This window comes from Globicephala melas, chromosome 19, assembly GCF_963455315.2.
Source record: "Globicephala melas chromosome 19, mGloMel1.2, whole genome shotgun sequence".
In the NCBI taxonomy this organism is placed as follows: domain Eukaryota; kingdom Metazoa; phylum Chordata; class Mammalia; order Artiodactyla; family Delphinidae; genus Globicephala; species Globicephala melas.
Window position 1 is genome coordinate 9,757,104 of NC_083332.1, and position 22,492 is coordinate 9,779,595.

General features: G+C 56.5%; 1 protein-coding gene across 1 annotated transcript; it reads left to right on the forward strand.

Annotated features, from left to right (window-relative positions):
• The first annotated feature begins 1,433 nt into the window (after window positions 1-1,433).
• Window positions 1,434-21,540, forward strand: EXOC3L2 (exocyst complex component 3 like 2). The gene is made up of 12 exons (XM_030873919.2): window positions 1,434-1,477; window positions 5,433-5,971; window positions 8,706-9,339; window positions 10,878-10,989; window positions 11,980-12,081; window positions 12,182-12,282; window positions 12,501-12,611; window positions 13,951-14,086; window positions 16,988-17,110; window positions 17,579-17,734; window positions 18,539-18,660; window positions 20,905-21,540. Exons 2-12 carry the CDS (start codon window positions 5,449-5,451, stop codon window positions 21,182-21,184), a joined length of 2,400 nt encoding a protein of 799 aa, XP_030729779.1. The 5' UTR covers window positions 1,434-1,477; window positions 5,433-5,448; the 3' UTR covers window positions 21,185-21,540.
• Window positions 21,541-22,492: the final 952 nt, after the last annotated feature.

Consider the following 22,492-nt stretch of genomic DNA (forward strand, 5'->3'; position numbering starts at 1 on the left):
GAATGTACTAAAAACCACTGACTTACACACTTTAACAGGGTGAATTCTATGGCATGTGAATTCTATCTCACTAAAAAAATTAAGTTAAAAAAAGAGGGAGAGATCCAACAGTGGCCACGGCCCATAACAGGCCACTTTGGTTCCAGCTCGGGCCGCCTTCCGATTACCACAGGTCCACACTGATTTGGGGAGGACATAAACTGTTTCTCCCCCTCCCCTCTAGGCCAGCAAACCAGCCCCTTTCCCAGGGCCCATTGCCTGGCAAATCCAATCCTTGAACTGAAGCCTTCAGACCTTGGAATCTTAACCCCTGATCCACTTATCCCAACCTAATGTCTACAGAGCCCTCGCTGGGGCTGGGGGAAAGCAGTGATCCCTGAGCCCAGCCCCTGACCCCAATGTCAACCCTACCTCATCCCAACCCCAGTTTTGCTGAGGCAAGTGATCATTCTCTCAGGCCAAACACCTGGGATGCTATGCCTGAGCCCCCAAAGGGCCACCTAAACCTAAAACACAGCCTTAAAAGTCACCCTAATCCTGCATCTCACCCCATCCAACCTGCAACCCATTCCCAGTCCCAATAGACCTGCCATCTCTATCCCCAACTTCCAATCCTTAGCTCTGATCTATCCCCATTGGTGCAATCAGTTCACAGATCTTTACTGAGCATCTACTACGTGCCAGGCACGCATCTAGGGATAGCAGATGAACAAGGTAAGCAAAATCTGCTTTGAATTTATATTCCATTGGGACAGTTAGAAAATCTACCAGGGAGACAGAGGAATTTGATCATTTCAGATTGTAGAAGGTGCTATAAACTCGCAAATCAGAGCAATGTCCCCTGGGGAGAGAGAGTACAGGGCTGGCAGAAGTACTATTGCTGGTCAGGGAATGTCTCCTTTGAGGAAAGGACTCTGGAGCTGAGACCTGGATGATAACGGGGGTGGGGGTGGGGGGGCGTATGGAGACCTGGCGACAGGGGCTTTTAGGCAGAGAGAACCACAATTCCAAAGTCATGCCCAGGGTCACCCCCTTAGGGCTCCAATCCCAGCCCTTGGGCCCAGCAGAACCTTCCTTCATGTCTTTTACCCCAGAGCAGGGAACACAAGAGAGAGTTTCGGGCTCACATCCAGCATGGGGTGTCTCCGGGGGTACCCAGGATGGTGTTGTCACCTTGGGAGGTGTGAAGAGCAGGCGGGGGGTGTGAGGGGGTGCCAGTTCCGGCCTGGGGTTGGGGGCTGAGGGTGGGAACCTGACTGCGGCCTTGTCCTTCTTCCCAGCCCAACCACAGCCTGGCCGAATAGGGCAGACAGATAACAAGTCCTTCCCGCCCCTGGCCCCAGAGAGGGAGGGGTTTCCTGACAGGAAATTGACCTCCTCTAACCCCCCCCCTCCTCAGATCCAAGCTCTCAGCAGTCCTGGCTAAAGCAGTCTCAGGACAGGACAGCAGCAGGGACAGAGGGACACTGACAAGGAGGTGAGTCTGTGGGAGGAGGGGGCAGGATTCACACGCTCCTGGGGCGCTCTGAACTGGGGGCTGGACCAGAATTTGGGAGAACGTGTGCCCTGAAGCCAGGAGAGGCTGGGGGCAAAGAGAAACTCTAGGACCTGACCTCGAGAGGGTGCCAACCAGCAAGAGGGTGGCGGGAGGAGATGGGGGAGCAGGGGAGGGTGCAGGGAAGACTTTGGGGACTCTGACGATCTAGGTTGCCAGGGAGTCACGGAGAGCTTGGAACCGCCAAGGGAGAGGAGAGACAAGATGCCATTGGGTCGGAAGCTCTGAGTTCAGGTGGGAAGGCTGAGGCCAGAGAGGGATGAGGTGGGGTCTTGGAGATGGAGCTGGAACAAGGGTTGGGATGCAGATGGGATGAGGTTGGGAATGAAGGTGTGGATGAGCCTGAAACAGGCTGGGCTGGTGACAGAATTGTTTGGCGGCAAGGTCTGGATTGCGGCTGTACTGGACACAATTTGTAAGGGCAGTTGCCCGATACAGACACAGGCCTGGAGGTGATGACTTCTGCAAACAGGTCTGCTGGCCGGCAGAGGGTTTGGGACTTTGGGGAAAGGCTGGCAGTGAGGAAGAGAAGGAGGAGCCCAGAGAGGGAAGCTCTGGTGGCCAAGACATCCTGCAGCAGCTGGGAGGCTGGGGGCTTGAGGGATGCCTCGGAAGTGAGTCAGGGGCCGGGCACTGGGAGGCAGACGAGGGGGCTGGAGGGGGCAGGATGTCAGTTTGCAGAGGTAGGTGTTGGAGCCAGGAAGGGGAAAGACGTCGGGGCCAGTTTTGGGAAAATGTTGCAGCCAGGTCTGAGGATGTTGGAAATGGTTCGAGGGGGATCCAGTTGAGGGGTGGATATGGGAGCCAGCGTGGGAATGTCAAATCTAGCATGGGTGAAAAAAAATCCAGTTTGGGTAACGTTGACTTCAACTGGAGGGAAATTGGAGGCCCTTGTTTTGAGGGGGAGGTGGATTTTTTTCGGGGGGGATGATGGAGCCATTCTGGGGATTAGGCATGTGGAGGCCAGTTTGGAAGATGAAAGACGGAGAAATCAGTGTGTGAATAGTGTGTGTATGGGGAGGGGGGCTGGTATCGATTGCCCACAGCCATGGGGGTTCCAGGCAAGGGTTGCCATGGTGACTGCCTCCCTGGGGGATCGGGGACCATGGAGACTGGAGAGAGGCTGGGACAGTGTTTCTAGAAACAGGAGGCTTGAGAAACAATGGCTAAGGTGTAGAGGGTGAGGTCAGGGAGGAAAGAAGGGGCGTCCCCACCAGGAAAGGAGATGCTCTTGCACATGGCTCAGCTAACTCAGGACCCCTGCAGCAGCAGCCTTCCTCCCAGGCCCCCCGTGCACTCCTACACCCACTGCCCCATCTTGACCCTGTCCCTAACCTGCTCAGAACCTGTCCCGGTTCAAAACAACCTATGTGTCCAGCCATGGGAGGATGTGCGAACACCCTTGACACGGAGCGGTCACAGTCATACGGTGGAATAGTGTGCAGCACTTGACTAGTGCCACAGAGACAGGCATGGAAAACCTCACATGTAAAATGTGAGGGGAAAAAAGCAAGATGCAGGGGCTTCCCTGGTGGCGCAGTGGTTGAGAGTCCGCCTGCCGATGCAGGGGACGCGGGTTCGTGCCCCGGTCCGGAAAGATCCCACATGCCGCGGAGCGGCTGGGCCCGTGAGCCATGGCCGCTGAGCCTGCGCGTCCGGAGCCGGTGCTCCGCAACGGGAGAGGCCACAGCAGTGAGAGGCCCGTGTACCGCAAAAAAAAAAAAAAAAAAAAAGCAAGAGGCAGGGGATACATGTAGTATGACAGTATTTATGGAGAGTTCGAAACCACGTAAAACAATACATTATTTCTGGATACCAGTCTGGGTAGGCAGGCACAGGGTCAAAGTCCGCTTGGACGGCTTTCCGTGGGAGAGGGCTAGAGTGGGCGGGATCAGGGAGGGGCTTGGGGGGCTTCAGTGCATTTGCAATGCTTGACTCTTAGTTCCCAGACCAGGGATTGAACCCGCACCCTTGGCAGTGAAAGTGCAGAGTCCTAACTACTGGACCGCCAGGGAATTCCTGCAATGCTTGATTCTTAAAAGAAAAACAAATGAACCCAAAAGAGAAAATGCTTGCATTGGATGCAGCTAATAGGATCGTAAGCACAGGGGTGTTTATTAAATTTATTTTCTATACTTTTCTGAACATTTGGAACCTTTCATCATTCTCAAAAGCGCCCTTCTGTGGCTCCCAGCGCCCTCAGGAGAAAGTCCAAGCCCCTCCTTAACGGTTTTCAAGGCCCTGCGCGGCCTGCTCCTTGCTGAGCTCTCCGTTTTGACTTATCATTCCTCCTCTCCCACAAGGAATGAAGTCCTTGTCTCCTTCCTGTTTAGCACCCACTCATTCCCAGAGTGCCTGCCCTGGGAGCTGGGGACACAGACAGCCCCGCCCCTGTCCTCTTGGGGCTCACAGCCCAGTGGGGGACACAGACCCATCCCCAGACAGTGATGACCCAGAGTGGGAGTTTCGAGGGGGGTGCACCTGACTCAGCCTGGGCATCTGGGAAGAGGCAACACTGGGGCTGGGTCCTGAAGTGTGAATGGAACATGGAGAACAGGCCTCCACGTATAAACAGTGCTGGAACCCAGAGGAGCCTGAGGTAAGGAGGAGGAGAAGGTGCGGTAGTGCTGATGAGGTGTACAGCAGGCAAGCAGGGGGGCCTGAATTTCATCTCGAGGGCACTGGGGAGCCATGGAGGGTTAAGAGAAGGGGGAGGGGCAGGTCTGAGCCGTAACAAGGTCCTCCAAGGTAGACTGGAGAACTAGAGGCTGGAGATCAGGGGGGAGGCTGCAGCAGGGAAGCAGGAGGGGGCTTGGACTGGGGCAGGGGCCACGAAGAGGTAGGAGACGGATCTAGGAGACGGAATGGGCAGGACTCGGGAAGCTTCGAGCTCCATGAGGGCAGGGACTGGGTCTGCCTTGGCCACTGCTGTGTCCTCAGGGCCTGCTCAGGGCTGGGCCCATGTAAATACCTAATCAGTTTGTGTGTGTGTGTGCACGAGTGTGTGTGTGTGTGTGTGTGTGTGTGTGTATGGGGATGTGTGTGGTCAAATCTACATAAAATTTACCATACTAACCGTTTTAAAGTGTACAATTCAGTGGCATCTAGTACATTCACAAGGTTGTCAACCATCGCCACTAATTCTAGAACGTCTTCATCCCTCTAAAAGGAAACGCTGTACCAGTTCGGTGGTCACAGCCCAGTCCCCCTCTCCCAGTCACTGGAAACAACTAATCTTCTCTCTGTCTCTACGGATTTGTGTATTCTGGACATTTCCCAGTAAAATGTTTGTTGAAGGAATGAATGGGGTAGGGTAGAGGAGACAGGGGTACTGCCTGGACAGGGGAGACGAAGCAGGTGCCCAACTGTGTGAACAGGACACCCGGGTAGACGGTGGGGTGGGGCCTGGGTCCCCATGCAGTCTCTGCCCTTCGCTGGCTGTGCCACCGTGGGAAAGACCCTTCCGCTCTCCGAGCCTTTTCCTCATGGAGTAGAAGGGTGCACTAAGATGATGAACAAAAAAAAAAAAAAAAAGAACAACAACAACAACAAAAAAGATGATGAACACCCCTGGGCAGGAGTAAGGGAAGGGAAGGGTCTGGACGCCGATGCTCAGGGGAGAGAACACTGGGTCTGGAATCTGACAGGCCTGGGTTTGAAACCCGAATCACTATGGGACCTTAGGCAAACACTTGTGCTCTTCTGAGCCTCAGTTTCCTCATCTGCAAAATGGGCATAGTTCCTCTCTTCATGAGATTGTGCAGACTCAAGGGGTAAGTAAGTGCTCAGACCAGTGCTTGGCACACATGCCCCAAAGTGCTGGGTACACAAAGGCATTGTCATCAACACCACCGATGGCCCATTATTTTTTCCCCAGGTCCCTGCCTGTCAAAATGCCCATCCTGAAGAGTCTAGGGCTGGCAGACTCTAAGATGTCCCGGGCGGGGACACTGCCCCTGAGGTCCTCTCGGAACCCCTTTGAGGAAGCTTCAGGGCTGGAAGAAGAGGAGGCTGGGGAACTGGAGGCCCTGCCCAACGGAACATCATGTCGCCGCCGTGCCACCCTGGAGAAGCTGGCAGGCCTGGCCCCCTTCCGGCTGGGCAGAACCCCTGGCCGGCGGGCGGGCAGCCCTGGGGACGGGCAGCCTCGCTCTTTCCTGGGCCGTGTGCTGACACCGGGGATCCGTAGGAGCTCAGCAGACTTTGGCCTCCTGGCCAGGCTTCAGGGGACCCGAGCCCAGGGCGACGAGGAGGCGGCTGGGGAGGCTGCCCGGAGACTGGCCTTCCTGAGACTGGGGCGTGGGCCCAAGCCCCGGCGGGCGTCACTGGCTGAGAGGGTGGTGCCCGCAGGCGAGGCGGCTCCCGAGCCCCCGCCCAAGGTCCCGGAGCCCCCAAAGATAAAGGAGCCGCTGTCAGGTGAGTCGGGAGTCCTGGCCCAGACCTGGGAGAATCACAGTGTCTCCACCCGTGACCCCATCTCCATTCACATCTCCAGCTTCCATCTGCCCACCTCCACGGACATGGCCAGCCCGTCCCCGCTGCGGTCCTAACCTCCATCACCAAGCTCCAGCTTCAGCCCCGTCTCCACCCCCAGCCCGATCTGTCCCTCTCTCCATCTGCCTTCAACCTCATCCCCTTGTCCAACAACCACCAAATGACCAACTTCGGTCTCATCTCCTCCAGTCCCCTCCCTGTCCCCGGTTTCAACCCTCTCTCCGTTACTATCCTCAAATTCAACCTCAATCCCGTCTCCTTTCAAAGCTGCCTCTTCCAGCTTCCGGTGCTTTGCTGGCAATCTGTGACGTTCCTTGCCTTGTAACTGCATCCCTCCCACCTTCCGTCCACACATGGCCTTCTCTCTGTCTTCACATCATCTTCTCCTCTGTGCATGTCTATCTTGGTGCCCAAGTTTCCCTTCTTATAAGGACACCAGTCATAATGGATCAGGGCCCACCCTAGGACCTCATTTTAACTTGCTTACCTCTAAATTACCTATTTCCAAATAAGATCCCATTCTGAGGTACTGGGGGTTAGGACTTCACATATCTCTTCTTCTTGGGGTGGGGGACAAACACAGTTCCACTCATAACACCACCCCTGTTGTATCCTCAACCCCAATACTAACCCAAACCCCACTGTCTTCCTCAATGCCTTTTTGATTTTCAGCTGTACTTATTCCAACCCCATCAGCCATCGCCACCTGAGGCACATCGCATGCTTATTCCCGATCCATCCCTTTCGCCAAATGCCATCTTTTTTTTTTTTTTTTTTTTGCGGTACGCGGGCCTCTCACCGTTGTGGCCTCTCCTGTTGCGGAGCACAGGCTCCGGACGCACAGGCTCAGCGGCCACGGCTCACGGGCCCAGCCGCTGGGCGGCATGTGGGATCTTCCCGGACCCAGCAACGAACCCGCATCCCCTGCATCGGCAGGCGGACTCGCAACCACTGCGCCACCAGGGAAGCCCCAAATGCCATCTTTAACCTCACTGCTATGCCCAACACCGTGACAAGCGCCAACTGGTCCAGTCCCATGCCATAGCTCATTCCTCTACTCTCACCCCATCCTCAATCCCATCCCTGCGTGCAACTTCAACCCTTTCCGCTCTTCAGTCTCACTCCCACCCCCGAACCCCAGGTCCATCTCAGCATCCCCCTTCAACCCCATTCACCTCCCCAACTTCCTCATTCAGTCCTAGTCGCACTCCCAGCCCCCATTTTCAACCTTAACTCCAAACTCAACCTCTTAACCCCATCTCCACACCCATCCCTAGTCTCAATCCTAACCCCCCCATTTCCAACCTCCAACTTCAACTGTCTGCATTCCTCCCAACCCCAACTCACGTCCAGACTTCTTCAAACTCGTCTCCATCTCTACCTTCTTTCCATCCTCAACTTTCACCTAAACTCATCTCCAAGCCCATCCCTACCCCAAACTCCAGATGACATTCTCAATTCCTTTCCCATCCCCCTCTTCCGATTTCAGCCCCAACCTCACCCTAACCCTCAACTCCCTCATCCTAGCCTCCACCTTCATCCCCATCCGCTTCTCCAGCCCCAGCCCTGCCCAATCCCCACCTTCCTTCAACCCTGTCCCCCCCCCCCCGCCTCTATCCCTCCACCCCCAGCCCCACTCCTACCCTCCCCCCATGGACAGCCCTCGCTGCCGCATCACTGGAGAGCCCTTCCTTCAACCTGATGCCTGATGCCCCGCACATCCTGCGCCAGAAGCTATTTCAGCCCCTGCTCCCTAGGGACTGGGAGGGCACCACAGGGAGGTGAGAAGGGAGTGACTCAAGCCCCCGCCTTCTGGAAACGGATGGGCAGAAATAGCACTGGCCAGGAAATAGTTTCTCTGCCAGGGAGGAAGTGGAGGGGGCTGGAGGTGTTGGGGGTAACCCTGGGCCACTGGGACCCTCTGCGTTCACTCAGAGGCCTCCCGAGCCCATGATTCCCCTCTCCTGGGGGAGTGTGAAATCATCGGAGAGCCAGGTCACCCCCATAGTTGTCCCCACCCCCGAAAGACCCATCTCTGGTCTTCATACCCTCTTCCCACCTCCATGCCCCCACCCTGCCCCCCAGTCCACTGGCTCTCTCCATCCCTCTCCCCCTTCCCTGGCTCCGACTGTCCTCCCTTGGCCGCCCCACTTCCTCTGATGCCTTTTTTTTGACCCTGATGCCCTTTTTCTATCCCATCCGCCCTCAACTCCCCTAACTCCTCCCCACAGCCTCACCTACCCCCTGATACTCTCTTCGTAGCCCTGACCCCTTACCCCAAGCCCTAAGCCTTTCCTTCTCCCTCATTCCCTTAACCCCACTTCCTCTGACTCGTCCTCTCATCTTACCCTCTTCCGAATCAGACACCCTTTCATCTTTGACCTCCTTATATCCAGACGCCTTCTCCCATCGCCAAACCCCCTCCTCCCTTCCCTGACCGCCTCCTGTCCCCTCCCCCTTGCCCCCTCCTCCCTCTCCGCCCCCTCCCTTCTCCTAGGCCCCTCACCTGACAGCCTTCTCTCTTCCCCTTCTCCTGAGATGCCCCCACATCCCTCTCTGCCCCCCACCTCTCCCCTCCCCCGACCCTCTTCCCCTCGCCTTCTCCCCGCCGTCCGCCCCGTTTCCCAGCCCCTGAGCTCCCGCTTTGCGCCCACAGTGCTGGAGATCCTGAGCTTGATTCAGCAGCGCGAGCTCGCACGGGCCGACGAGCACATCTTGGAGCTGGAGGCCGAAGAGCTGGCGTCGTCGGGGGGCGGCGCGCCCGGGCCGCCCAAGGCCGAGGGCGCGGGCGGGGGCCGCCGGGCCCGGGACGTGGCTCTGCTGTACGAGGCCCTGCAGCGCGAGCTGTGGGCGCTGGTGCGCGAGACGCTGGCGGGCCACGGGCCGGGCGCAGGCGCCGGGCCGGGCGCCGTGGCGCAGCTGGGTCAGGTGCTGGTGCAGGAGGAGGCGGCGGACGGGCGCCGGGGACCCGAGGCGGCCCGCAAGCTGCGCGCCCGCTGGGCGGAGGCGGTGGCGCGTGCGGCCCGGGAGCGCCTGGAGGCTGCGGCGCCAGGGGCGCCCGGGGGCCTGGCCGGGCAGCTGGAGGCGCTGCGGGGGCGGCTGCTGGAGGATATGGGCGTGGTGCGGGGCCGCCTGGCGCCCTCCTACCCCGCCGGCCTGGGCGCCTTTGGCGTCTACCTGCGCGGCTACCACGGCGCGCTGGCCGAGTGGATCGGGGCCGCCGCCCGCCGGAGGCTGCCGCTGGCCGACCGCTACGCGCTGCTGCACTGGCATAACCAGGTGTACCCCAGGTGAGCGGGGGCCTAGGGATCGGCTGCCCCAAGGTAGAGTAGAACCCTCGCTTTCCCCCACTCCCTCCAGCCCCGGCCCCTTCAGAACCTAAGGACCCTCCTGGACCTTCATTCCTAGAACCTTAATATCGTTGACCCTTCCAGGCTCAGCACTGGTGACATTTACAACCCGAGAATCTTAGCGCTCTCCACGCTTCCCGCGCTAGAACCTCAGCAACAGGGATCCTTCTGATCTAGAACCTTGCCACCCGCCATCCTTCCGGTCCTAGAATCTTAGCATTGTTGACCCTTCCAGTCCAAGAACCTTTAGAATCATCAACAGTACACTCTTAGAATCTTAGCACTGCCCACCCTTCCAGTCCTAGAAACTTAACACCAATGACCCTTCTCATCCTAAAATCTTGGCACTGTTGACCCTTGGAATTCTAGAACCCTTACACTGCTTTCGCCTTAGACCCTAGGGCACAAGCGCCGATGACTCTTCCAATCTTAGAACTTTAGAACTGATGACAATTTCAACCCTAGAACGTTGGCGCCAATGAGCCTTCGAATCCTAAATCTTAGCTTCATCCCCCCTTTGGATCCTAGAACTCTGACACTTGTCGGTCCTTCCAGTTTTAGGATGGTAGCACTTTTGGTCCCTTGAGCTCTATAATCTCAGCATCTAGAACCTGAGTACCATTGACCCTCCCAGTCCTAGAATCCTATAACCATCCAGCCTTTGGATCTTAAAACATTTCCATTCTTGTGGCTGGGGGATGGGGTACGGTGATCAGCTATGACTGGGTCTCTACAGGCTCCAGGGAAAAGGGAGTTAGCCACACCCAAACCACACATTGGAGGGTGAGGGAGTGGATGGCCCCTCATCGAAATCAAGATGCTGTCACCAGAAGAATGGGAAGGCAACAGTTAGCAACACTGACCTGTCCAGATCCCATTTGGGAATATATGTTCATGACACTCACATGCCATCCATGAGAGATGGAGGCGGAATAGAGAGCCTGGAATGGTGAGACATGAGTTAAGTCTGATTTGCAGGGAGATGGGGATTCTGACTGAGACGATGCCATGAGCAAAGGCCTGGTGTGTGCAGGGGTGGTGGGGAGGTGTGGGGACAGCGCTGGCACGGCACAGGCCTGGGCATGCAAGAGGGTAGAGGCTGGGAGTGAGGGCTGGAGTGGCGAGGACTCCAAGGCTAGGTGACGACGTAGGGACTAGGGGTGGAGGTGGAAGGGAGCTTCTGTCTGGTGAAGCTCTGGCGGGTGAGACCTTGCGTGCCAGGTCACAGAGCCTGGACTTGACCCCTACGAGTCTTGCCCGGACACCATCCATCAGGGAGCTGACTCAGGGAACTGGAGCCAGGGGAGCAACAATTCCAGAGACTTCCTTTGAGGGATGAGCAAAGCTGGCCCCGAGAGAGGAAGGGAGAGGCCCAGGTCACAAACACACAGGCTGTGAAGGGATGGAGGTGGGGAGGGGTTCAGCTCCCCAGCCCCACCTCTCACAGACCCCCCCCTGTTTCTTACCCCCACCCCCAGAGAGGTCCTAGGTCTGGTGGACATGGTCGCCCTGGAAAATGGGGAGCTGGAGCCCCTTCTGTCCCCTGGCACCGTTCGTGGCTTGGAGGATGAATGTGTCACAGACGTTAAGGTACCTGGAACTTGGCTTTGCTGATCAGGGAGCCGGAGGCGCTCTGCAGAGGGAGGGGGGGTCACACTGAGCTTGGGGGCCTCTCTCCGCCCCCTTTCGCTATCTCCATCTCCCCTTGCCCTTTGTGGACTTCCGAGTTCCGTCCAACAGACATAGAAATGTAAGCCCATACTGATCACTTCTGTCTTATGTTCAGTGTATCTAAAGCAGTCGGCCGGGCGTGGAGACACTCAGTAAAGGTTCAATACATTCAGACACTTCAAATCTTACAGCCAGAGAGAGTCAGTCACAGAACCTCAGCTCGCAGACTCAAAGACTCACAGAAGGAGGGCATCAAAGCATCTCTGCATATAAGCAGGGCTGACAGCAAACATGGTTAATAGCTGGCCGGGCACAGGCACCGCTGAGCAGGATGGTCCAAGCTGTAAACAGCCATCCCAGCCACAGGAGTGTTTCTGGTCTAAAAGCCAGTCCTGCCCCAGCCACAGAAATCAGTATCTTTGCAACTTGAGAGCTTTGAATCTCAGGACCGAACAAGTCTACGTTCTCAGACTCACTGAATTGAAGACAACAGGACCAGAGAATCAAGAGATGTGTAAACCTTAGAATCCTAGACACTTGGAATTCTTGAATCACAGAATTTGGAAGTCGTGAAAGAATTGTCTTGCAGACCTGAGAGCAAAGTCTTAGAATCATCAGATTATGAGAGGATAAGCCCTTAAACCCTGTGGCTATTAGATGGAGGAGGCTTAAAACCACAGACTCAGTATCAAATGCCAAATTGTAGACTTAGGAATGGAAGGGGCTGGGGAAGTTTTCTGGTCCAGGCTCTCTCCCCAGCGTTACCTTGATGAGCTCAGAGGTAGAATCCAGAGCTGCAGGGGGGCTAAGGGGCAGGCAGGGAAGAGGGGGGAATCGTGGTGTGAGAAAGGGAGGGAGAGGCTCCCAGGGACTCTGACTCCTGCCTCTGCCCCCACTTCCCCACTCCAGGCTCAGACACGGGCAGCCCTGCTTCGAGTGCTGCAGGAGGACGCGGGGCACTGGGCAGGTGCGGAGGACCGGTCCAGCAACCTGGCACAGGATGTGTGTGAGGTAGGGGGCGGGGAAGAGGAAGGACAATCAGCTGGATGGTGACCAGGGGGGAAGTGGGACCTCGCCTCCTCATCACTTCTCATCCCCCTGGACCACGCAGCTGCTGGAAGAGCACACAGAGCGAGCGCCCCGCATCAGCCAGGAGTTTGGGGAGCGGATGGCCCACTGCTGCTTGGGGGGGCTGGCAGAATTCCTGCAGAGGTATGGAGGGCTGGGGGGAAGGGCGCAGGGCTGGGGTGGCGGTGGGGCATCTGGACCCGGGAGCCAGCAGAGAGAGGAGAGCTGAAAGTGACTCCAGTCAGGATGGGCAGGGGCGCCTCTGTGGGGATCACAGGCTTTGCTGGGCTGAGTGCCCAGCCAGGGACCCTTATCCAGCGCTGCTCCATCGGTCTACCGTCCTCCCTTTCTCCTCTCACCAGCTTCCAGCAGCGCGTGGAACGATTCCATGAGAACCCAGGAGTCCGGGAGCTGCTACCCGACACCTATATCAGCAGGACCATCTCCCTGGTCAATTGTGGGCCCCCCCTGAGGTGAGAGCACCCACAGTGTGTGGGCGAGAAGGCCAGTCCTGGGTGACAAGCTGAACTGGGGTGCCTGGATCCTGGGTGGGGATCGCAGAGCTAGCCCCGAGAGGCATATCCAGGGGACCTTAGAAGCATAAAACCTGGAAGTCCTAGAAAGAACCATAGCATCACAGAGCACTAGAATTATAGAGTAATCAGAACCTGGGAGTGTTAGAATTACAGGAACCTAGAAGCCAGACTCCAGGGATTACATTTTTTTAAACATTTTTTTCTTATAATACTTTCCTCGTATAGTTGATTTAGCATGTTGTGTTGATTTCTGCTGTTCAGCAAAGCGATTCAGTTATATTACTTTACCTTTTTATTAACTTATTTTTACTTGAATTTTTAAAATTAGGAATGCATTCAAGATACAATAAGGCACGCAGTGAAAAGCCTCCCTCCCCCACTCCTTCCCTCCAGTTATCGCTAATGCCTCACATATCTTTCCAGGGGTATTTGATACATTTACCAGTAAATATGTGTAAATAAGTGTATATATGCATAGACACACTTCATGCATATGCATAGATAGCCATGCATATGCATATTTCATAATATACAAGTAAATCTATTACTTTTCCTTTAAAAAAATACAAATGGTAGAATATTGAACACACTCTGTCCTTTTCCACTTAACACCTTGGAAATCTTTCTGTTAGTGCCTGAAGAGTTCCCACCAGCTTCTTTTATATCTTTTATAGCTGAACTGTCTTCCACCGCTTGGACGTGCCGTCATTCATTTCATCTGTCCCCAGTGGATGGACAGTTGCCTCCACTCTTTTGTAGAGAAAAAACCTGGCACATCTGTCAACTCCCACAAGTGTGGGGACCAGGGATACATTCTCAGAAGGGGATCTGCTGGGATGTGGGCAGAAAGTGCCCAGTTGCCCTCTAAGCCAATTTAGTCTCCTTTCAGTGATGGAGAGGGTCACCAACTGTTACAATGACAGAAAATGAGAAGGGTCGAATTTTAGAATTACAGCCCTTTAGAAGCACAGACTTTTAGGATGGAAGCATCCCCACTCTCACCCAGAAAGTAGCGAGAGAAATAGACCCCTTCCTCCTCACTCCAATCCCAGACTCCCAGCCATTCCACAGAGCCCCCCAACCCCCAACCCTCCAGACATCCCCTGATATTTCTCAGCCCCCAGGCCCCCCCAGAGCCCCTGACTTCCCCCAGCTCCCCATCTGACCTGTCGCCCCTGTGCCCCACAAAATAGGGTCCGTCTCATGGGAGACAGGTCCAGGCAGTTGGGCTGAGATGTTGAGGCTCCTTGACTTTTGGTTCCACTGATCCCCACAGGGCTCTGGCGGAGCGCCTGGCCCGGGTGGGACCCCCTGAGAGTGAGCCGGCCCGGGAAGCTGCAGCCAGCGCTCTGGACCGAGTGACCCGACTCTGCCACCGCATCCTGACCGACCTGCTGTTCCAGGAGCTGCAGGTGAGAGAGGCAGTGGGCTGGGTGGGGCCGGGGCCAGGACAGGGGAGTGCCCCCACCCCATCCTGCAGTTCCTTTCAGCCCATGACTCAGTGTTCGGGAAGCAGAGGGGGTGGGGGGGTGATGGCCATGTCTGGGCCGTTTAGGGGGACGGGGGGGGCGCAGGAAGGAAGAGGTGGGAGGATATGGTCAGGGGGAGGATAGAGAGCGATCAGCATGAAGGGGCCTAGGGGACTGGGTGGAACCCCTCCTCACTGAGGTCCTCCAAATCCCTGCCCAGCCTAGGGCCTCATTCACTCATCCCTGGGGTCCTGCACATGCCCAGAGGGGACTAGGTTCAGAGGTGGGTGAGAGCGGGGTGAGGAGCTGGTGGGAGCACCCGGGAATGGAACTGAGAGGTGTGCATGTCCCTGGTTGTGATTCGTGCTCAATCCACATTGTACGTCGGGTTGTGTCCCACCTCTGCTTAGAACCCTCCATGGCTCCCAGCTCACTTAGGGCAAAAGCCAAAGTCCTCCCTGTGGCCCCCGAGGCCCACATGGTCTGCCCTTTCCCTCTCTGACCTCATCCCCTCCCACTTTCCTCCTTGCCCCTCACTTCTCCTTAACGCGTCAGACACATTCCAACCTCAGTACCTCTGCACCTGTTCCCTCTGCCTGGACTACTCTTCCTTCAATAGCCACAAAGCTCCCTCTCTCACCTCTTTCAAGTTTTGACTCAAATGTCACCTTCTTAGAAGGACCTCCCCTGACTGCCCTGTTTAAAATAGAAGCCCCTGAGATTCCCACATGCCCCCCCCCCGCCACTCTATTTGTCTCCAAAGCACTTATCACCACCTGCCATGCTATATCCTTTGCTTTTTTTTTTTTTTTTTCCAATCTGTCTCCTCCCATTGGAATGTCAGCTTCTCAAGGGCAAGGATTTGTTGGAATGTTTCTAAAATAACTTTTCTATTATGGAAAATTTCAAACATACACAAAAGTAGGCAGAATGACAGAATGACCTCTTGTGGACCAGCTCCAGCAAGTATCAACTCCACCTCTCCCCCCACCTCCCCTGCCCACTGGATTCTTTTCAAGCACATCTTTGGCATCCTATCGTCATCCATCAGCACTTTAGCCTGTATCTCCGAAAGATAAGGAACCCAGCCTTTGTAAACAAATGTAACCGCAATGCCATTTTCCTACCTAACAGATGGAACGATCATTCCTTAATATCGTCAAATATCAGATCAGAATTCAGAGGCCCCCAAGTGCTTATAATTATCCAGCACTTGGAGTTTTGTTTATCTCCTTTTGTGTTGTGTCCCCAAGCGTTCTCTAATGTATCCCCCGTGATCCACCCAGGGCTGGGCCACAGGCAGGGTTCAGAGAGTATTTGTTGAATGACTAAATGGACAAGCATGGGAATGAAAGTGAGTGTTGGGGGGAAGGGGGTACAGTCTTTGTTCCAGGCCTGGCTGTACGGTTTCCAGGTAGGGGGACTTAGGCAAATGGCTTTCCTCTTAGGGGTCTATGTTTGCTCATCTGGAAAATGGACCCAGGAATTCCAGGCTTCTCAGATGGCTGTGAGGAAGCAAAGGGCTTGTGGCCATAAAGTACTTAGCTTGGGTCCTGGCCCTCGGGTACTGGCCGTTAGGGAACTTCATAAACGTACAGAGTTTATAGCAACAGCGACACGTCCTGAGCTGAGTGCGGTACCAAGAGCGTCAGCTCAGTTGATTCACACCTGCTTTCCAACAAAAGCCCACAGGCCTCAATTTTGGAGGTTCAGAAAATTGGGCTACTATGGGATGAGAAAGCAGGAAGGGGGTGCTGGGCTGAGTGGGATAGGAATCTGCTTCATACCCCCATGGACACCAACCCCAGAGGTGTCCGGGCACCTCATGCTCCCAGCCTCCATCTGAGGGACAGACCCACTGCCCATCCCACCTCCAGGACCCAGATGCCTCCCTCCCCTCCCTCCACCGGTGGCCACTTACTACATCCTATGAATCTACCACCTGCATTCTCCTTTCCCCCTCCTCATCCCTTCTCACCCCTTCCCCTCCTTCCAGACCCCCCATTTCTGCCTCAGTCTTGCCCCCTCCCAGCCATCTCGGTGAAGCACAAAGCTGACCCTCTCCCTCCTCTGCTTAGAACCTGCCGTGGATCCCCAGTGCCCTCAAGAGAGATCTGAGGCTCCTCCCAAGCCCAGGAGGCCTGTGTGCCCTGCTCGGTTCACCTGACCAGCCCCATCTCTTCACTGGGCAGTCATATAGGCCCCCCACCCCCGCATCCCCCTGATTAGAAGGGTCCTAGCTTGGTTTAAAGTTCTGCTCTCTCTGTCTTGAAGTTCTTAATACGTTTTGAACAAAGGGTCTCCCATTTTCATTTTTGCATTGGGCCCGTGAATTATACAGATGGTCTTGCCAGCCACACTGACCTTCTTTCCGGTCCTCTGACACGCAAGCCCATCTGAAATCTGAACCTTCTTCACACTGGCTTTCCCCTCGGATTGAGCCACTCCCTCTCCCACCGCTCACTTGGCTAACAGTGACCATCTTCCTGGCCTCAGCTCTGGTGCCCCCTCCTCCAGGAAGCCCTCCTTGACTCTCTATGCTGACTCAGGCTGGGCTTCCTAAACCCCTGGGCTCCCTCTTTCCAGCCGTGGCCACTCTGAATGGTCACTGTCTGGGGAACGGGTCTGTCTCCTCTTCTGGAGGAGAGCTCCAGGAGGTCAGGGCTGGACTGAGAGCCCCAGGAGGTCAGGGCTGGACTGTCTCCGCACTGCTGTGTCCCCAGCACTGCGCAGCCCTGGTTCAGCTCGGAGCAGCGTTTTGGGAACAAATGTTGGATTGATCTATGAAGAAAGAGGGCGGAAGGGAGGCGAACTGTGACCCTCTGCCCACTCTGTCCCACCCAGCCGCACTTCAGCAAGCTGATGCGCAGGAAGTGGCTGAGCAGCTCGGAGGCCCTGGATGGCATCGTGGGCACGCTGGGCGCTAAGGCCCTGGCACTGCGCAGGATGCAAGATGAGCCTTACCAGGTGCATCTGCTTGTGCGGGGGAGGGGCGCAGGGGGGGACCCGGGGCCGGTGGGGGGAGGGTGGGAGAGCAGAGCTAGAGCGCTCAGAGGGAAGAGACCCCTTCTAGGTGGGGAGAAGCTCTCTCAGGGCGAGATAGGTGGCGCTCTACCTGTGGTCTGCGCGGAGGGTGCCCGCGGATACCGGGGTGTAGCGCGGCATGCTGGCGGGGTTGGGGCCTCTGGATGGTGGAGCTCCGGAGAAATTGGAGAGGGCTGGGATGGGGCACCCTCTGGGGGCCGGTGGGGGAGGGTCCGCGAGCTGATTAGGAGGAGCAGGACAGGGGTCACCCACTGGGAGCCGGGAGGGCCGCCGGCGGCTGGGGGTGGGCAGGGGTTCCCGTTGGGTGTCCGGAGCGGGAGCGGGCGGGTGGGAAGCGGGGAGGGGGGTCACCGGCGGCTCACACCCCCTCGCGTCTTCCCGGGTCCCCAGGAGCTGGTGGCCGAGCTGCACCGGCGGGCGCTGGTCGAGTACGTGCGGCCCCTGTTCCGCGGTCGCCTGCGCTGCGGCTCCGCGCGGACCCGCAGCCGCGTGGCCGGCAGGCTCCGGGAGGACGCGGCGCAGCTGCAGAGGCTGTTCCGACGGCTGGTCAGTGCGGCCTCGGGGGCGGGGGGCTCCGAAACTACGGAAAACTTTGTCTTCCGGGAATCCCCAGACTCGAGAGCCGGGGTCGGGGGCTTAGAATAAGACCCTCACCCAATTTGCAGCCAATAGTAACACTCTGATCTTCGCCCTCTGAGGGTCAAAATTGCCTTTCTAACTGAAAGAGAGAGCGCTCTGGGCACAAATGAAGAGAAAAATGGTCCCTATGCCTTGTTGTGGGGATTAGATAAGTCCCATTAAAAGGGCTTAGGACCTAAACATTAGCCATTATTATGAGCACAGATAGTCGCTAAATGCAAGAGAAACTCAGAACCTTAGCGTTCTCAAATCCAAGCATTTAAAAGTCAGCAAATCTTATTTGTACCCAGTTGTAATGAGCTGGACGGGAAGGGTCTCACTCAGCCGCTATTCCAGGAGTTTCTAACCTAGAGTCCTTGGAATTTTCTTTTTAATTTTGGGGGAGATAACTGTGGAGTCACATGCAGTTATAAGAAAGAATGCAGAGAGATCGCTGGCATACCTTATGCAGTTTCCCCCAACGGTAACATTTTGCAAATTTAGAATAGGTTTTGAGGGGTGTCCCCGAGCCCCAAATTTGCTGCAAAACTGGGAGTAGGTTAAATTATGGATTTTTCTTCAAATTTCCAAAGGTTCCAGATAACCTCTGACTGCAGTCTGCCCTCTGCCCGGTTTTACGGACGAGAAAACTGCCAGGCGAGGCGAGGCCTTGGGAGGCTGTGGTTTCGAGGGGGTGGGTGTTGAGTGTGAGCCCGGGGTCTTCCCATGCAGGAATCCCAGGCCTCGTGGCTGGACGCCGTGGTGCCCCGTTTGGCCGAAGTTCTGCATCTGGAAGACACGCCCAGCATCCAGATGGAGGTGGGGATGCTGGTGCGGGACTACCCAGACATCAGGTGAGATCCCCACCCCCACGCCGGCTTGGTTCCTTTTTGCCCGCGCGGCCGCCAGGCCGAGGTCTCCCGGAGAGCCTTGGCATCCGTCCCTGCGTTTCCTGCCCCTTGGGCGAGGGAGGGAGGCGGCGAGCGTGTCTGACGGCCGTTTCCTGCTGGAACCAGGGCATTATTAATACGATTTCCCTCCTTCTCTTGCCGCCGCCGCCGTCGCTGCCGCCGCCGCCGCCACCAGGGCTCGCAAACAAACAAGCAGTCACAGGAAGCCCAGGGCAGGGGGGCGCGGGGCCGCCCGGCGGCAGGAAGGGCCGGCCCAGCTGGGGAGCCGCGGGGGACACGGGGACACGCATGGGCACACGGGCGCACACGCACTGGGACAGTGGCAGGCGCCGTTCAGATCCTGATGGACCATTTCCTTTCTCTGTGATCCTCTCTGAGCCCCAGTTTCCTCTTCTGATCCATGGGGACAATAATACTCTTTTCATAGGATTATTGGGGGCTGATTAATCATCATCCGTGGTGACAGCAGTACCAATACCAATTCTTGCTTATTGAGTTCTTATGTCAGACCTCAGAAAGCATCTTACCTACCCACTCTGTTACTTTATTTGTTTATTTATTTATTGTAGGCAGTATTTGAGCATTTTATTTTATTTTTTGGCCGCAAGGCTGCGGCATGTAAGAGTTATTTTAGAAGATAAGCTATTTGAGAAAATCTTTGCACGTCAAAGGCAGCACTGTTCTGAGTGCCTAGCACCGTCCGAGGCAGGTGGAAATTAAGTAGCTGACCCCAGTGTCACAGCTAGCCGGCAGCGAAGTGGGGACTTGAGCCCAGGCAGCAGGCTCTGAAGCTGGTACACCTGACCACCACACAACACTGCCACCTGCATAAGGTGGCGGCAGTCCTGCGATGCTAGTCGGGCAGACATTCTGTATGCAGAGAGACAATCCCCCAGGACCCAGGAGTGAGGCATCAGCTGGGTTGAAGTTGAGGACGTGGGGCTGAAGGTGAGGATTCTAGAACTGATTCAGGATGGGCGGTTCTGCTTCTCAGGTGTGGGGCTTATGTCCTTGGGAAAGCACAGAGCCCTGGAGTCGCATGGGGGCCAGGGTCCCGGCATTCCTGCTGGGTTGGGGTTTCTGAACTTGAATCTGAACTTGGATATGCAGCCGAGTTCGAAAGGTCTCAAGCTGGGCTGGGAGGAGGGGTTCCAAAGCTGAGTTTGGGGGCTGTGTTTTGCATCTCTGTTGAGCTGGAAGGTTCTTGAGCCCCATTTTGGATGAGTGTTTTGGAGCTGGGGGGATTCCAAACTTGGGATGCAGGAGGGTGAAGAGACTGAGCTGGATTGAAGGGGGTGGTGAAGACCCCAGAACTCTGTTTGAGATGAAAGTTCTGGAAATGAACATTGGGTGCAGGATCTTGAGTTGAAATATGATGGTGGTTCTGGAGTTGAGTTTTGGATCCGGGATCTGGAGCTGAGATTGGGGTGAAGGGACGTTTCCATTGTGTTGGATTTAGGGGCGAGGGTTGTGGAACAGAGCCAGCTTTGAGCACAAAGTTTCTGGTTGGAGTGAGGGTCCCCAAGGTGAATTTTAAGTTCTGGGGGAGAATTTTAGTTGAGAACAATTCCAGGAAGGGGTTAGAGGTAAAGTGAGTGTTCCAAGGCTGAATTTGGATGAGGGCTCTGGAACAGCAGTGGTGAAGACTCCAGACCTGGCGTTGGGGTGAGGTGAGGGTTAGGGTACGGCTGTGGGTGAGCACTTCCGGGCTGGATTTGAGTGATGCCGTGGGGCTGTTTGAGATGAAAGTGAAAATGAGGTTAAGGGTTGCTATAGAGTCCAGAGCTTAAACAGGTGCAAGGGTACCGGAATGGAAATTCAGGAGCTGTCTGAGCCAAGTTGGGGGTGAAGATGGAAGGTTATTTTAACCAGGAGCTGAGATGCGGCAAGAAGGAATATCCTTGTGCTGGGTTGGGAGGTGACAGTTCTGGAATCCACTGTGAGTAGGAGGATTTGGAAGTGTTTGGAAGGGAAGCTCTGGAGGGGGGCTGGTATGAAGGGGGGGATCTAGGGGTGCTGGTGGGAGGGCGGGATCTCGGGGGGACTGGTATGGAGGGGGAATCCAGAGGGAGCAAAGGGGCTCCAAAGCTAAGGCAGGTTCTGGAACAGACGGCCGGGTGGGGCCCACAGGTGGGCTGGGAGTGTATCTGGAGGACCCCGTGCACCTGTCCCCTCCTCTACCCCCAGGCGGAAGCACGTGGCAGCCCTCCTGGACATCCGTGGCCTGCACCACACCGTCGCCCGCCACGAGATCCTGGCGGTGGCCCGGGACTTGGAACTCTCTGAGGGGGGAACCTTGTCGCCCCCCCGGGACCGTGCCTTCTTTGCAGACATCCCCGTGCCCCGGCCGCCTTTCTGCCTCAGCCTCCCTCTCTTCCTGGGCCGCCTCTCCCTCTCCCGGCTGGCCTGCCTGCCCTGGCCTCGGCCTCCATCTCCATCTCCATCACGGCCCCGGGCCCAACACTGAGACTCTCCCGGCTCCACCTCAGTGCCCCCCATCTCTGCTGCTGACAGACCATCCTCCTGACTCCCTGTCTGGGGCCACAGACCCCTGGGCTGGAAAGATCACTAGAGGTCTCCTCACCTACCCGCAAACTCCCTGTACAGAAGGGAAAGTGGCCCGAAGGAGCAAGGACTTTCCCGAGGCCATGAAGCCCGTTCCCAGCACCACCTCCCCAGCCCCGTGAGTGGTGGGTGGTGTTTTGGAAGGCTCTACAGAAATATCCCAGGCCCCCCCTTTCCCCTCACCTCAAGGTCTGGCCTCAATCCAATGTATTAAGGAACGTACGATACTTAGAATAAAGAGGTTTCTATTTAACACAAGGAAGGGCTGAGTCCCCAGTGTGTGGGGGGGAGGAAGGACCCGGGGCAGGGACCAGGGCCAAGGGCTTCTCACACGCCCAAGGCCGGGCTAGGGTCCAACTCTTGGGCAGGGCAGCGGTGGCTGAGGCAGGCCCTGCAATGCAGGGGCAGCTGCGCCGCCCTGTTTACACCAAGTTCCCGAGGCTGCGTGACTCCACAGCAGGCCCTTGGCCTCTCTGAGCCAGCGTCCCTCATTTTGTCAACCCCAAAGTGCCTTCTTTCCTGGGCCTAGTGGTTCCACCTTGGCAAGCCCCCCCCCCGCCCCCCTCATCCTTAGCCGGGAAACTGTATCCAGAGAGGAAGGAGGTTGGGGGCAGGGCTGGCGGCATCCAGGGCGCCCTCCTGGGTTGACGCAGGAAAATGTCAGGGTGGGAGAAATTCCAGCCTCTCACCCCCAGCCCTGCCGGATCCTGGTCCCCATGGAGCCCTTGAGGTCGCCTCCTCGCTGACCCCTGCCCCTCCCCCCAGCTGGACAGCCTGTGATGGATGCTTCCTGGCGTGGCTTTTTTTTTTTTACTGCGAAGTCGGAAGGAGGAGGCAGCCAGGGGTCAGTGTGGAAGCTGCGGTTGGAAACCTCACGCACATGGCATGGCTTTTTTTTTTTTTCCTGCGAAGTCGGAAGGAGGAGGCAGCCAGGGGTCAGCGTGGAAGCTGCGGTTGGAACCCTCACGCACATTTGAACTCACGTTTGAAGGTGGGGACTCGGGACTCTTGGAGCCCCAGGGCTGTGTGACGCCGGATAGGAAGCTGACCCTCTCTGGGCTGTGGTTCCCGTCCCTCTCTGAGGAACTGCTTAACCTCTCTTTGCCCAAGACAAAGTGAGATGCCCAGAGGATATAGGCACCTCACTTGACGTCCTAAAATGACACTTTCAATGTCACTGATATACAAGAGAGGAGTTGAGGAATGAACA